Raw genomic sequence first — 16379 nt, forward strand, 5'->3', positions numbered from 1 at the left:
CTCCTACGCCTTGATCCAGCAAGGGGAGAAGGAGAGGTTGGGGAAGACTCCATCCAGCAGCAGCACGATGGCGTGGTGGTGGTGGAGGAGCGCGGGACTCCAGCAGGGCTTCGCCAAGCACTACGAGAGACGAGGAGGGAGAGGGGTAGGGCTGTGCCAACAGGGAGATTGAATCGCGTGTTTTGGGCAGCCCCAAACCTCAAGTATATATAGGGGGAGGGGAGGGGCTGCGCCCCCACCTAGGGTTCCCTCCCTAGGGGTGGCAGCAGCCCCCAGATCCCATCTGGGTGGCGGCCACAAGGGGGAGAGGGGGAGGCGCACCTGGGGTGGGCCTTAGGGCCCATCTGCCCTAGGGTTTGCCCCCTTCCCCTCTTGGAGGCGCCTTGGGCCTTGGTGGGAGGCGCCCCAGCCCAACTCGGGGCTGGTCCCTTCCCACTATTGGCCCATGTAGGCCTCCGGGGCTGGTGGCCCCACCTGGTGGACCCCCGGACCCCTTCGGTGGTCCCGGTACACTACTAGTGATGCCCGGAACAATTTCGGTGGCCAAAACCATACTTCCTATATATCAATCTTTACCTCCGGACCATTCCGGAACTCCTCGTGATGTCCGGGATCTCATCCGGGACTCCGAACAACATTCGGTAACCGCATACATACTTCCCTATAACCCTAGCGTCATCGAACCTTAAGTGTGCAGACCCTACGGGTTCGGGAGTCATGCAGACATGACCGAGACAACTCTCCGGTCAATAACCAACAGCGGGATCTGGATACCCATGTTGGCTCCCACATGCTCCACGATGATCTCATCGGATGAACCACGATGTCAAGGACTTAATCAACCCCGTATACAATTCCCTTTGTCTAGCAGTATGATACTTGCCCGAGATTCGATCGTCTGTATCCTGATACCTTGTTCAATCTCGTTACCGTCAAGTATCTTTACTTGTTCCGTAACACATCATCCCGTGATCAACTTCTTGATCACATTGTGCACATTATGATGATGTCCTACCGAGTGGGCCCAGAGATACCTCTCCATTTACACGGAGTGACAAATCCCAGTCTCGATTCGTACCAACCCAACAGACACTTTCGGAGATACCTGTAGTGTACCTTTATAGCCACCCAGTTACGTTGTGACGTTTGGCACACCCAAAGCACTCCTACGGTATCCGGGAGTTGCACAATCTCATGGTCTAAGGAAATGACACTTGACATTAGAAAAGCTTTAGCATACGAACTACACGATCTTTGTGCTAGGCTTAGGATTGGGTCTTGTCCATCACATCATTCTCCTAATGATGTGATCCCGTTATCAACGACATCCAATGTCCATGGTCAGGAAACCGTAACCATCTATTAATCAACGAGCTAGTCAACTAGAGGCTTACTAGGGACATGTTGTTGTCTATGTATCCACACATGTATCTGAGTTTCGTATCAATACAATTCTAGCATGGATAAGAAATGATTATCATGAACAAGGAAATATAATAATAACCAATTTATTATTGCCTCTAGGGCATATTTCCAACAGTCTCCCACTTGCACTAGAGTCAATAATCTAGTTCACATCGCCATGTGATTAACACTCACAGGTCACATCGCCATGTGACCAACATCCAAGAGTCTACTAGACTCAATGATCTAGTTCACATCACTATGTGATAAACACTCAAAGAGTTCTGGGTTTGATCATGTTATGCTTGTGAGAGAGGTTGTAGTCAACGGGTCTTGCCATATTCAGATCCCTATGTATTTCGCAAAACTTTATATCGTAGATGCTGCTACCACGTTCCACTTGGAGCTATTCCAAATTGTTGCTCCATTATACGTATCCGGTATCTCTACTCAGAGCTATCTGGATAGGTGTTAAGCTTGCATCGACGTAACTCTTTACGTCGAACTCTTTATCACCTCCATAGCCGAGAAACATTTCCTTATTCCTCTAAGGATAATTTTGACCGCTATCTGGTGGTCCAGTCCTAGATCACCTTTGTACCCTCTTGCCAGACATGTGGCAAGGCACACATCAGGTGCGGTACTCAGCATGGCATACCGTATAGAGCCTATGACAAGAGCATAGGGGACGACCTTCGTCCTTGCTCTTTCTTCTGCCGTGGTCAATCTTTGAGTCTTACTCAACTTCACACCTTACAACTCAGGTAAGAACCCCTTCTTTGACTGATCTATTTTGAACTCCTTCAAAAACATGTCAAGGTGTGCGTTCTTTGAAAGTATCATCAGGCGTCTTGATCTATCTCTATAGATCTTGATGCCAAATATGTAAGCAGCTTTATCCAGGTCTTCCTTTGAAAATCACTCTTCAAACAAACGTTTATGCTTTCCAGAAATTCTACATTATTTCGGATCAACAATATGTCATCCACATATACTTATCAGAAATGTTGTAGTGCTCCCACTCACTTTCTTGTAAATACAAGTTTCTAACAAACATTGTATAAACCTAAAAGCTTTAATCACTCCATCAAAGCATATATTCCGATTCCGAGATGCTCGCTCTAGTTCATAGAAGGATTGTTGGAGCCAGCATACCTTTTAGCATCCTTAGGATTGACAAAACCTTTTATTATATCACATACAATTTCTCTTACAAAAACTGATAAGAAAACTTGTTTTGACATCCATCTGTAAGATTTCATAATCGAAAAATACAGCTAATGCTAACATGATTCCGACGGACTTAAGCATCGCTACGGGTGAGAAATTCTCATCGTAGTCAACTCCTTGAACTTATGAAAAGATTCGTTCCCATAAGTCGAGCTTCATAGACGGTAACATTACCGCCCATGTCCGTATTCTTCTTAAAGATTCATTTATCTCAATGGTTTGCCGATCATCGGGCAAGTCCACCAAAGTCCATACTTTGTTTTTATACATGGATCCTATCTCGGATTTCATGGCTTCTAACCATCTGTCGGAATACGGGCCCACCATCGCTTCTCCATAGCTCGTAGGTTCATTGTTGTTTAACAACATGATATCTAAGACAGGATTACCGTACCACTAAGGAGTAGTACATATCCTTGTCGACCTCCGAGGTTCGATAGCAACTTCATCCGAAGCTTCATGATCACTATCATTAACTTCCTCTTCAACAGACGTAGGCGCCACAGAAAACATTTTTCTGTGTTGCATCACTCTCTGGTTGAAGTAAAGGTTCGACAACCTCATCAAGTTCTATCTTCCTCCCACTCAATTCTTTCGAGAGAAACTCCTTCTCGAGAAAGGACCCGTTCTTAGCGACAAACAATTTGCCCTCGGATCTAAGATAGAAGGTATACCCTACTTTCACCTTTGGGTATCCTATGAAGATGTGTTTGTCCGCTTTGGGTTCGAGCTTCTCCGGCTGAAGCCTTAAGCATCGCAGCCCCAAACATTAAGAAACGACAACTTTGGTTTCTTACCAAACCAATGTTCATACGACGTTGTCTCAACGGACTTAGATGGTGTCCTATCTAAAGTGAATGCAGCTGTCTCTAACGCATAACCTCAAAATGAAAACGGTAGATTGATAAGAGACATCATAGATCGCACCATATCTCATAGTGTTCGATTACGACGTCTGGACACACCATTACCTTGTGGTGTTCTAGGTGGCTTCAACTGTGAAACAATTCCACAATGTCTTATTGCCAAACTCATAACTCAGAAAATCCCCTTTTGATCAGATCGTAGGAACATGATCTTATTGTTATGATGATTCTTAACTTCACTCTGAAATCGCTTGAACTTTTCAAACATTTCAGACTTGTGCTTCATTAAGTAGATATACCTATATCTACCCAAATCGTCAGTGAAGATGAGAAAATAGTGATATCCACCGCACGCTTCAATTCTCATTGGATCACACGTATCAGCATGCATGATTTCCAACAAGTCACTTGCCCGTTTCATTGTACCTGAAAACGGGGTCTTAGTCATCCTGCCCATGAGGCATGGCTCTCATGTGTCAAGTGATTCAAAATCAAGTGACTCCAAACATCCATCGATATGGAGTTTCTCATGCATCTTACGCCAATATGACCTAAGCGGCAGTGCCACAAGAAAGTGGTACTATCATTATTAACTCTACATCTTTTGGCGTGAACATGTGTATCACCATGACCGAGATTCAATGAACCATTCACATAGGGTGCATGACCATGAAAGTTATCATTCATGTAAACAGAATAACCATTATTCTCTAACTTAAATGAATGACCGTATTGCAATGAACATGATCTAATCATATTCATGCTCAACGTAGACACCTGATAACATTTATCTAGGTTCAATACTAATCCCGAAGGCAGATGGAGCGTGCGATGGTGATCTCATCAACTTTGGAAACACTTCCAACACACTCGTCACCTCGCCCTCGGCCAGTCTCCATTTAGTCCATAGCTTTTGCTTCAAGTCACCAATAATAGCAACTGAACCGGTATCCAATACCCAGGTGCTACCAGGAGTACTAGTGAGGTACACATTAATAACACGTATAAATTTTGTTGAAGTTGTCAGCCTTCTTATCTACCATGTATTTGGGGTAATTCCGCTACCAGTGATCGTTCCCTTTACAATAGAAGCACTTAGTCTCGGGTTTGGGTTCAACATTGGGTTCCTTCACTGGAGCTGCAACTGGTTTGCCATCCATGAAGTTTCCCTTCTAGCCCATGCCCTTCTTGAAACCAGTGGTCTTGTTAAACCATCAACACTTGATGCTCCTTCTTGATTTCTACCTTTTGCGGTCTTAAGCACCGCGAACAGCTCTGGGATTAACTCCATCCCTTGCATGTCATAGTTCATCACGAAGATCTAGTAGCTTAGTGATAGTGTCTAGAGAACTCTACCAATCACTATCTTATCTGGAAGTTTAACTCCCACTTGATTTAAGTGATTGTAGCACCCAGACATTCTGAGGACATGCTCACTAGCTGAGCTATTCTCCTCCATCTTGTTGGCAAAAGAACTTGTCAGAGGTCTCACACCTCTCAACACGGGCATGAGCCTGAAATACCAATTTCAGCTCTTGGAACATATGTTCTATGGTGTTCAAAACATCATTGGAATCCCGATTCTAAGCCATAAAGTATGGTGCACTAAACTATCATGTAGTCATCAGGATGTGTTTGTCAAGTGTTCACAACATCCACAGACGACGTTGTAGGGGTTTGCACATCGAGCGGTGCATCAAAGACGTAAGCCTTCTGTGTAGCAGTGAGGACACTCCTCGGACTACGGACCTAGTCCGCATCATTGCTTACAATATCTTTCAACTTAATCTTTCTCTAGGAACGTATTGAAACAGGGAGCTACAACGTGAGCTATTTATCTACAACATATTTGCAAAGACAATTTAGACTATGTTCATGATAATTGAGTTCATCTAATCAAATTATTTAATGAACTCCCACTCAGATATACATCCCTCTAGTCATCTAAGTGAAACATGATCCGAATCGACTAGGCCATGTCCGATCATCACGTGAGACGGACTAGTCATCATCGGTGAACATCTACATGTTGATCGTATCTTCTATACGACTCATGCTCGACCTTTCGGTATTCCGTGTTCCGAGGCCATGTCTGTACATGCTAGGCTCGTCAAGTCAACCTAAGTGTATTGCGTGTGTAAATCTGGCTTACACCCATTGTATTCGAACGTTAGAATCTATCACACCCGATCATCATGTGGTGCTTCGAAACGATGAACCTTCGCAACGGTGCACAGTTAGGGGGAACACTTTTCTTGAAATTTTAGTGAGGGATCATCTTATTTAAGCTACCGTCGTTCTAAGCAAATAAGATGTAAAACATGATAAACATCACATGCAATCAAATAGTGACATGATATGGCCAATATCATTTTGCTCCTCTTGATCTCCATCTTCGGGGCTCCATGATCATCGTTGTCACCAGCATGACACCATGATCTCCATCATCATGATCTCCATCATCGTGTCTTCTTGAAGTTGTCTCGTCATCTATTACTTCTACTACTATGGCTAACGCTTTAGCAATAAAGTAAAGTAATTACATGACGTTTATGTTGACATGCAGGTCATAAATAAATTAAGACAACTCCTATGGCTCCTGCCGGTTGTCATACTCATCAACATGCAAGTCGTGATTCCTATTACAAGAACATGACCAATCTCATACATCACATATATCATTCATCACATCCTTTTGGCCATATCACATCACAAGGCATATGCTGCAAAAACAAGTTAGACGTCCTCTAATTGTTGTTGCAAGTTTTTACGTGGCTGCTATAGGTTTCTAGCAAGAACGTTTCTTACCTACGCGAAAACCACAACGTGATATGCCAATTTCTATTTACCCTTCATAAGGACCCTTTTCATCGAATCCGATCCGAGTAAAGTGGGAGAGACAGACACCCGCTAGCCACCTTATGCAACTAGTGCATGTCAGTCGGTGGAACCAGTCTCACGTAAGAGTATGTGTAAGGTCGGTCCGGGCCGCTTCATCCCACGATGCCGCCGAATCAAGATAAGACTAGTAACGGAAAGCAAATTAACAAAATCGACGCCCACAACAACTTGTGTTCTACTCGTGCATAGAAACTACGTATAGACCTAGCTCATGATGCCACTGTTGGGGAACGTAGCAGAAATTCAAAATTTTCTACGCATCACCAAGATCAATCTATGGAGTAATCTAGCAACGAGGGAAGGAGAGTGCATCTACATACCCTTGTAGATCGCTAAGCGGAAGCGTTCAAGTGAACGGGGTTGATGGAGTCGTACTCGTCGTGATCCAAATCACCGATGATCCTAGTGCCGAACGGACGGCACCTCCGTGTTCAACACACGTACAGCCCGGTGACGTCTCCTACGCCTTGATCCAGCAAGGGGAGAAGGAGAGGTTGGGGAAGACTCCATCCAGCAGCAGCACGATGGCGTGGTGGTGGTGGAGGAGCGCGGGACTCCGGCAGGGCTTCGCCAAGCACTACGAGAGACGAGGAGGGAGAGGGGTAGGGCTGTGCCAACAGGGAGATTGAATCACGTGTTTTGGGCAGCCCCAAACCTCAAGTATATATAGGGGGAGGGGAGGGGCTGCGCCCCCACCTAGGGTTCCCTCCCTAGGGGTGGCGGCAGCCCCCAGAACCCATCTGGGTGGCGGCCACAAGGGGGAGAGGGGGAGGCGCACCTGGGGTGGGCCTTAGGGCCCATCTGCCCTAGGGTTTGCCCCCTTCCCCTCTTGGAGGCGCCTTGGGCCTTGGTGGGAGGCGCCCCAGCCCACCTCGGGGCTGGTCCCTTCCTACTATTGGCCCATGTAGGCCTCCGGGGCTGGTGGCCCCACCTGGTGGACCCCCGGACCCCTCCGGTGGTCCCGGTACACTACTAGTGATGCCCGGAACAATTTCGGTGGCCAAAACCATACTTTCTATATATCAATCTTTACCTCCGGACCATTCCGGAACTCCTCATGGCGTCCGGGATCTCATCCGGGACTCCGAACAACATTCGGTAACCGCATACATACTTTCCCTATAACCCTAGCGTCATCGAACCTTAAGTGTGCAGACCCTACGGGTTCGGGAGTCATGCAGACATGACCGAGACAACTCTCCGGTCAATAACCAACAGCGGGATCTAGATACCCATGTTGGCTCCCACATGCTCCACGATGATCTCATCGGATGAACCACGATGTCAAGGACTTAATCAATCCCGTATACAATTCCCTTTGTCTAGCGGTACGATACTTGCCCGAGATTCGATCGTCGGTATCCTGATACCTTGTTCAATCTCGTTACCGGCAAGTCTCTTTACTCGTTCCGTAACACATCATCCCGTGATCAACTCCTTGATCACATTGTGCACATTATGATGATGTCCTACCGAGTGGGCCCAGAGATACCTCTCCGTTTACACGGAGTGACAAATCGCAGTGTCGATTCGTGCCAACCCAACAGACACTTTCGGAGATACCTGTAGTGTACCTTTATAGCCACCCAGTTACGTTGTGACGTTTGGCACACCCAAAGCACTCCTATGGTATCCGGGAGTTGCACAATCTCATGGTCTAAGGAAATGGCACTTGACATTAGAAAAGCTTTAGCATACGAACTACACGATCTTTGTGCTAGACTTAGGATTGGGTCTTGTCCATCACATCATTCTCCTAATGATGTGATCCCGTTATCAACGACATCCAATGTCCATGGTCAGGAAACCGTAACCATCTATTGATCAACGAGCTAGTCAACTAGAGGCTTACTAGGGACATGTTGTTGTCTATGTATCCACACATGTATCTGAGTTTCCTATCAATACAATTCTAGAATGGATAATAAATGATTATCATGAACAAGGAAATATAATAATAACCAATTTATTATTGCCTCTAGGGCATATTTCCAACAGTAGCGCCGCAAATAGAGATTGAATTCATTGATATCAAAATTGTGATTCTCATGTCATAGATGTGTGTTTGTTGTCTCCCATTCTATAACATACGACTCTAGTCTAATTAGCCAGTCAGCGGTTGTCCTGGTCATGCCCTTCCTTGTCGTCCTAAAATTGTGGTGTGTGTTCAACAATTACCTAAAGCTTCGAATGGAGTACTATGAAAGATAATGCAACATTGAAAAACTAGTTAATACTTGTGGATGTGTGCTGGCACCAGGTTCTCTATAGGGGGAGGCAGCTCCAACTGCAGAAGACCAAATTGCCTCATAACCCTCTGTTGTGCCATCTCCTCGACGAAGACATCGAAGATGATCTTTGATTTTGTCATCCAGTAATCTCGGTCCCTTGTGCATAGCACAGACAGACCACCAGGGTATCTCGCTTGTATGGCTGCTTCCGTGTAGGGCTGCCAGATGACCCCGGTGTACGCATCGAACTGCTCATTCAATGCTGTGTATGCCCTCTTGGTCTGATCACTAGCAAAGCGTCTCTGCAGAAAACAAAAGTTAGTAGCCGCTAGCATTGAACTATCTCTTGTGCAGAAAAAAGTTGCATTAAACTATAACACGATGCATACCTCGCGACGTGTCCAACACAGACCGAAAGTAGGCATGTCGATGCCGTCAGCATCAAACATGGCGTCTATAGGCTCACGAACACGTACATCTGGTCGCCCTATAGAGAACCTCTCCCACGACCATAGTTGTAGGAATAGAGGGCATCCAAGAAGGGCTGGCTTTCTCGATGTAAGCTGACAACTGTTGCACATACCTCGGTATGTAGCCGCTAAGACCGCCGAACCCCAACTCCTCTGTCTGATCTAATCCGCCGTCTGAGCGCTCGCTATCTCGAGTGCCATAGGGATGTAGAGCGCGTTAATAGTGGTGACATGGTTCTCTGTGAACATCACCTTGCTGAAAAGCCACATTAAGTAGGCCTCCAGGCTCCGAGTGATCTGTTCCGCAGTCAATGACGCCCGGAAGTTTTGGATCTGCATTAAGCAAAGAGAAAGTTTTAGTTAGCCGCAGTTATTTTCTGTAAAACCATATGCACGATAACTTGAAGATAAGAGGTTGGGGAAATTACCCGGAAATTGAGCAACCACTCATACTTAGGTCCGTGATGCTCCCATAGTTTGTATTGGAATCTATAAAATGACTTATATTTAGGAACGGAGGAAGTATTTACTTACCATGATGTTGTCCACTATATTTTCAATTGTGAGTACTCCATAAAACCATGTCTATTGATTTCCTGATGAACATATCGATATTCAAATTTTATTTAAAAAATATTTTAAATAATTCCTGGGGCAGTGCGGAGAGATAATTGCAAGAGTATTTTTAATTATTAAACGTCGAACCACAAGAGTCCTGGAGTCGTATATTGAGCCTGATGCTAGGTAAGCCTGGTTCACGAAGAGAAAGCCAAGGGACCATAGTCAGATTTTTTTTCAAAAGTAGCACGTTTTTTATAGCAATTTCGGAAACTAGCAGTGTCGATACGTTATTTGCAAAACTAGCAGCCCGTCGGTCAACGGTTGGCCGAAGTGGACCTTTTCGGCCTGCGGAAGCCCGAAGTGACGTCTTCGGTTAAGCCAGGCCGAAGTGTGCGCGAACTGGGCCGAAGACGGGCCTCTTCGGCCAGCCAGCGACCGAAGTGGTCTTCGGCTAACCAGTGGCCGAAGAGTTACGGATAAGGCCCGAACGAGTCTTCTTTCTCCTCTCACTGTTCTTGCTCTCTCTCTCGTTCCTCTCTGTACATCGCCCCCCTCGCTGATCTCTTCGTTTCTCCACCTATTTTCGAATCCAAAGCACAGAAACGGTAGATCGTAGCCATCTCCACCGGCCTACGGTCATTTTTTTCCCAATGGGATAGCTATTTGTGTGTACAAGTGAGGTGGAGTCATGATGGGGTGAGGAGGAGGAGAAGCCATGGTGGGCTGAGGAGGAGGAGGAGGCGGTTTGGCTGGTGAGGAGGAGGTGCAGCTTTGTGCCGCCGAGGGGGTGGCGTTGGTGTTGTTTGTTGGTGCAAGTTCTTCGTGAGGTGGCCACACGCATCGAAGGTATAATCACGTGTCACATTTTATTAGTGTTAATTGGTTTGTGTTGGCATTTTAGCGGATAGTTAGTGTAGCCGGTAACAATTTGTTCATTGCGATTAATTAGAAGGTGGCAATGTCTGACAGGTGAAAATGTCTGTATCAGTAAATTTGACTGTTTACTATGGCCCTGGTAATGTTCGATATAATGAGTTGGGAGTTGATCTTAGCAAGTTTTAAAATGGCATCATGACACTTTCAGACCCGGACAGAGTGGACATTAGACAGTTGAAGCACTGGTTGACTACTAGTTTTGGGTTGGATTCTGAAGTATGTTCCGTTAGTATTCATGCATTGTGGACCAAATCCTGTAAAAATGCCAAGTGGGAGTTGACGCCGATAGATAGGAGCCAGCATTGGTTGACCCTGTTAAGTCGTTGCCGAGACCGAAGAATCCACCCATATGTCCTAGTGCAGCCAGTGGCGAAGGAGGAGAATGCCGTACAACTCCATGTGGGGTATGAACCCGGCCAGGGTAGTCGAGTTGCTAACGAGATTCATTTATCCGGGTCACAGCCACCGGATGTGGATCCTAGCCAAACCGAGAAGGAGTCAGACTACATGTTGGACAATGTATGTGGTCATGATACTGGGCAGAATATTCAGTCAATAATATTAGCTGGTTCTGGTGTTGCTGATGGGGATGAGGAAGGCGATGAAATGCAGAGGGTGATGGAGGAAGAGGACGAGGATGGATATGCGGAGGATCTGGATTCTGAAAATTCTGAGGATGAAGTGGAGGTACCGATTCCTTCTGCATGGAATCAGGACATATCCACCGGCCTTACTGTGAACGATGGCCATGAGACTCCATGGCAATATAATCTGAACCAAGTCGAGATAGGGGCTATGTTTGATACAAAGAAAAAATTGAAGTATGCAGTGATAAAGTGGGCTATGTCTACTCAGAGGGTTTTCCGGACAGACAGATCAAACCCAACAAACTATACCGTGAAGTGTGTTGAAACAGGTTGTCCTGCGAAGGTGCACGGGCACGTGCCGAAGTATAACATCCACTGGGTTGTCACGAATGTGGTCCCACATAATTATGTGAGGACAAACTTGTTGGTTCGTCATCCAAACCTGACTTCAACTCTCATTGCGCAACTCATGTATACTGAGATAGTGGAGAAAAAAGATATGGAAGCAAAACACATCCAGACAGCAGTGAAGGTCAGATGGAATTATAACATTTGTTATGGGAAGGCTTGGAGGGCTAAGCAGAAGGCTATGGAGGAAAGGTTTGGGATGTTCTTTGACTCATATGATAATGTTGTCCGTCTCCTGGATGTATTGAAGGAGAGGAATCCCGGCACTTATGTTAACGTACAACATACAAGGTTGCTGAGTATACCAGGTTTCAAGGTGTTGAAACGAGTATTCTTCTCTTTCGCTATGTGCATTGAAGCTTTCCGGCATTGTCCTCCTGTGATGTTTGTGGATGGTACATTCCTGACTGGTTAGTACAAAGGGCAAATCCTGACTGCCATTGGTGTGGATGGAAACAATCAAATCATTCCACTTGCCATGGCATTTGTGGAGGGTGAGAACTTTCTGAGCTGGGTGTGGTTCTTTCGGCAAGTGAAAATTGCCATCGTGAAGGATCGACCAAACGTGTGTGTCATTCATGATAGGCATGCTGGTATATTGAAGGCTGTGAAGACACTAAGGAATCCAACAGTAGACGAACCAACACCTTGGAAGGATTTGCAGAGCCGGTGGTGCATGCGCCATCTTGGGGCTAACTTTTTCTCACAGTTCAAGAACAAGCGGTTGATGAACTTGTTTAAAAAATTGTGCAAGCAGAACCAGGAGCGTAAATACCAATTTATTTGGTCAAAACTTGATGAGTTTACTAAGAAGCAGGTCCGTGCCAGGAAGAAAATGGAAAAGGACCAACAACAATTAGCAACACTCATGGCGGAGCTAGAGGAGCCAGTTGGTCTTTGTGACTTGCCAGCAATTGACCCTCCTAATACTAAGAGAAAGAAGGGAAGGGCAATAAAGGATTTTTCAGAGTGGATAGAGAAAGAGCCTCCCGTGAATTGGTCTTTGTTGCATGACACCCATGGAGCTAGGTATGGCCACATGACAACCAACCTTGCAGAGGTGTATAACTTTGTACTCAGAGGGAATAGAGCATTGCCACTCACAGCTATTGTGGAGGCTGTATTCCATGGCACTTTGAGATATTTCAGAGACCGACACGAGTTAGCAAAGAAGCATATTATAGATAATCAGAACACACCTTACTGTAGCCGTGTCATGGAGTATATGGCAGAGAAGATAGAGAAAGCAAAGAAGCACACTGTGAGACTCGTAGGTAATCAGGAAAGGAGGTATGAGGTTCAGCTACCTACCGATGGTTTTGGTTCTGCGAATGAGGTGAAGACGCATGAGGTAAAAATTGGAACGGAATTTTATCCAACGTGTGAGTGTACATGCAACAAACCAAAGTTGTTGCACCTGCCTTGCTCACATGTGTTGGCTGCCTGTGGCCAGATTGAGTTGGCTGCCATCTCCTTTGTGTCGCCATACTACTTAAAAGAGGCTGTACTGAACACATGGACCGGTGAGATGACAGGGTTTAGAGTCGTTGGCAATTTCAACAAGGTTAACGACGGTGAGAGAGTATACATCCCGGATCCAGAACTTCGGCGAACAAGCAGGGGTCGACGTAAGGCCCGTCGAATCCGAAACGATATGGACCAATCTGAAGCTGGTGGAGCAACCAGACAATGTTTGCTATGCGCGGCTTATGGGCATAGGATGAAATATTGTCCTGACCTGAACAAAGATGGTGCTTCCACATCGACGAGTGCTTCCACATCAACGGCTGCAACAACAGGAGCAAGAGGCAGACGTGGTCGTGGCAGTCGAGGCCGAAGGGGAGGACGAGGAAGGAATAACTCACAATCTATATAATGTGGGGGAGAATGTTTTAATTTGTAATATCGTCTGGACTATGTTTTATTTTGCAATGTCTGAACTATGTATTAATTTGTAATGACGACTGGACTATGTTTTACTTTGTATGTCCGAACTATGTATTAATTTGTAATGTCGACTGGACTATGTTTTACTTTGTATGTCCGAACTATGTATTAATTTGCAATGTCTGGACTATGTTTTGATTGCAGATATGTCTTTGTATCCGTTGCTTAATGGTACGATTGATAGAGGTCATCAGGCTGCACTTATGCAAGGGGGCAAGAAATTAGACGTTTTGGTCACTCGCACCCCGAAGACTAACTGGATGATACACCCTTCATGGGTTGATAGGTATTGATACATATAGTGCCTTACATGTTTGACATAGGTATTGAAACATATAATTACTTACTTTTCATGCTACATTCTCTTTTTTTGTAGGTTAAGTTGGGCTGGACTTCTACCCTTGGCACGACTGGTTGAGGGTACGTTGGAAGAGTGGGTTGACCATCCGAACTTGGATGAGGAAGGTGAACCAATGCAGTTGAAAAAGAGGCAAGTGAAACGATTCTCTTACGACAGGTCACTCCTTACTTGCTTAGTAGATAGATGGAGACCAGAGACACATACCTTTCACTTTCCCTGGGGAGAGATGACGCCTACTTTACAGGATGTCTCCTACTTGTTGGGATTACCTTTGGCCGGTGATGCCATAGGTCCTTTAGAGGCAGAACCTAGCTGGCTTGCAAATATGCAGGCCCGTTTTCTAGCTACGGTGCCAACTGCTACGGGCTTAAACGATGATCCTCACGGGCCACGTTTTAGGTGGTTGAGCCAGTTTCAGGTAACCTTCGTGGCCACATGACTATGTTTTTTTAGTTACCAATAGTACATAGTTCACACAATCGTATGTTTTCTATGTAGATTGTCTCATTAGGATACCCTGCAGTAGATTTGTCAGACGCACAGATTGATCGATCCCTAGAGGCATATATTCTATGGTTGTTCGGCAAGACGATGTTCACGGAGAACCACGTGACCATTGTTGATGCACGACTCATCGGTATTGCACGAGAGATAGCTGACGCACGTTGCCCTGCGGATATTGTCCAGAGGAGTTTTGGTTCTGCCGTGTTAGCAGCTACGTACATAGGCTTGTGCAAAGGTTGCTTGTTGAAGTCTAGAAAGTCAGGTCTGGTTGGATGTCCACTATTGTTGCAGCTCTGGTCATATGAGAGATTCCCTATTGGACGACCCTATGTCTCCATTGACACACCGTTTGGGTTGGAGGACATAGCAGGGGCTTACGTGCCTGCTATCGGCGACTTGCCTACTATGGGATCTGTTTGGGCACGGAGAGAGGTACTTTTAAATTATGTAATTCCTTCAATTATTTTTGCCGTGCAATAGTATTACTAATGTAAATTTGTTGTCATGTACAGAGACATTTTGCACATACCTAGGTGAAGGGCTGCTACCCGTCCTTCACGGTGCAGTTTGATAGTTTGCACGAGGATCAAGTTATCTGGGAGCCCTACTCGTATCAGACTATAACATCCAGGTATCCAGTTGGAATCTCTGCCTTATGCACTAGAGATCGGCACTACTGGATGACCAAGGCCAAGTTGGTGTTCGACGTGACGGTTGAGGAGATGGCTCTTCATAGGGTGATGAGACAGTTTGGTCTATGTCAAGAGCCTGCAATTCCAGATATTCCACGGATACCAGACCATGTTCACAAGTAAGTAATAATATTAAAGTTGTCAGCACTACATTCAGAATATATCTAACCATGCAACGCGCATGTCAATCTCAGGTACAGCCGCGTAGGAGGAAACAAGTCCATGGCTGTTTGGCTTCAGAGCATTAGCCCTTATGTTCAAGAATGGACTACGGCACCGACAAATATCTGGAATGAGGTTCGGCCCTTTGACTGGGACAAGTTTGGGTTGTATTTACAAACTTACCGGCATACAACGAGGATCTACTTGGTTCCATCAGCTGCTCCTGATCAGATTGAAGCCCCTCTCACCAGCGATATGTACCCAACTACCTCTGTTGTGGGAACGAGACACCACGCGGTACGTGTCATGCTTCTCATATGTGTAGTTCTATCATAACCTTATCATATACAATGGGTTAACTCTTCATGTGCAGAGTGACTTGACAGTCCAGGCGCGAGAGGAGGTTTCCGCTTTAATGCGGCAGGTTGAGAGGGGGGATACTATCCCACAGCCAGAGCACCTCTCATGGTTGAGGCGTATGGATGAGAAGTTAAGAGGGATTTACGCATCACTTACATGTAGGTGATCTACGGATGTTGTCGTTCCTCGTCCGGCACATCGTCCCCCACGTCCCTCTGTCCATCGTTCAGAACCACGACACTCTGTGCAGCGTTCAGAACCGCGACACTCCGTGCAGCAACCACGCCTCTCTGTGCATCAGCCATCTCCTTCACAACCAGGGAGCTCTTCCTGGAATCAGCCATCGCCTTCTCAACCAGGGACCTCTTCCTGGTCTCATCAAATGGAACTAGGTAACACTACTTTGTACATTCTTTTCAACATTGTAGGTTCGCAAATTAATTTTACCCGTTTTACTATATTGTGGTAGGCAACCGGTCGCAACAGTTCATGCATTCAGTGCAATCACCGATACTTAGTGGTGCTGGATGTGGATTAGAGGGCTATGGCGATGACGATGACCAAGCTGAAAACACTTATGACTTCTCGCACACGGTGTTTCACACTCCACCACCACCACCGTCGCAGGAGACACAGACAGTGACAGACGAGGTTATCCATGGTCGTGGTTATCGTGAGCATCGTCCACCGCCTCAGCGCTTATCGCCTTCCGGTCCTCGCCCGAGGAAGACCCAGATTCGTCGTCGACCCCCGCAGTGA

General features: G+C 45.9%; 1 protein-coding gene across 1 annotated transcript; it reads right to left on the minus strand.

The window, feature by feature from the left end:
• Positions 1–8631: 8631 nt before the first annotated feature.
• On the minus strand, positions 8632–9228 carry LOC147981705 (serine/threonine-protein phosphatase 7 long form homolog). Its single transcript, XM_087516061.1, has 2 exons — positions 9022–9228; positions 8632–8934 (listed from the first exon to the last, which is right to left on the minus strand). The coding sequence occupies exons 1-2, from the start codon at positions 9211–9213 to the stop codon at positions 8632–8634; spliced, it is 495 nt and encodes a 164-aa protein (XP_087372187.1). The 5' UTR covers positions 9214–9228.
• Between the last annotated feature and the right edge of the window lie 7151 nt (positions 9229–16379).

The sequence above is a fragment of the Triticum urartu genome, chromosome 3A (genome assembly GCF_056163025.1).
Source record: "Triticum urartu cultivar PI428250 chromosome 3A, HENAU_Tu73, whole genome shotgun sequence".
NCBI classification, from domain to species: domain Eukaryota; kingdom Viridiplantae; phylum Streptophyta; class Magnoliopsida; order Poales; family Poaceae; genus Triticum; species Triticum urartu.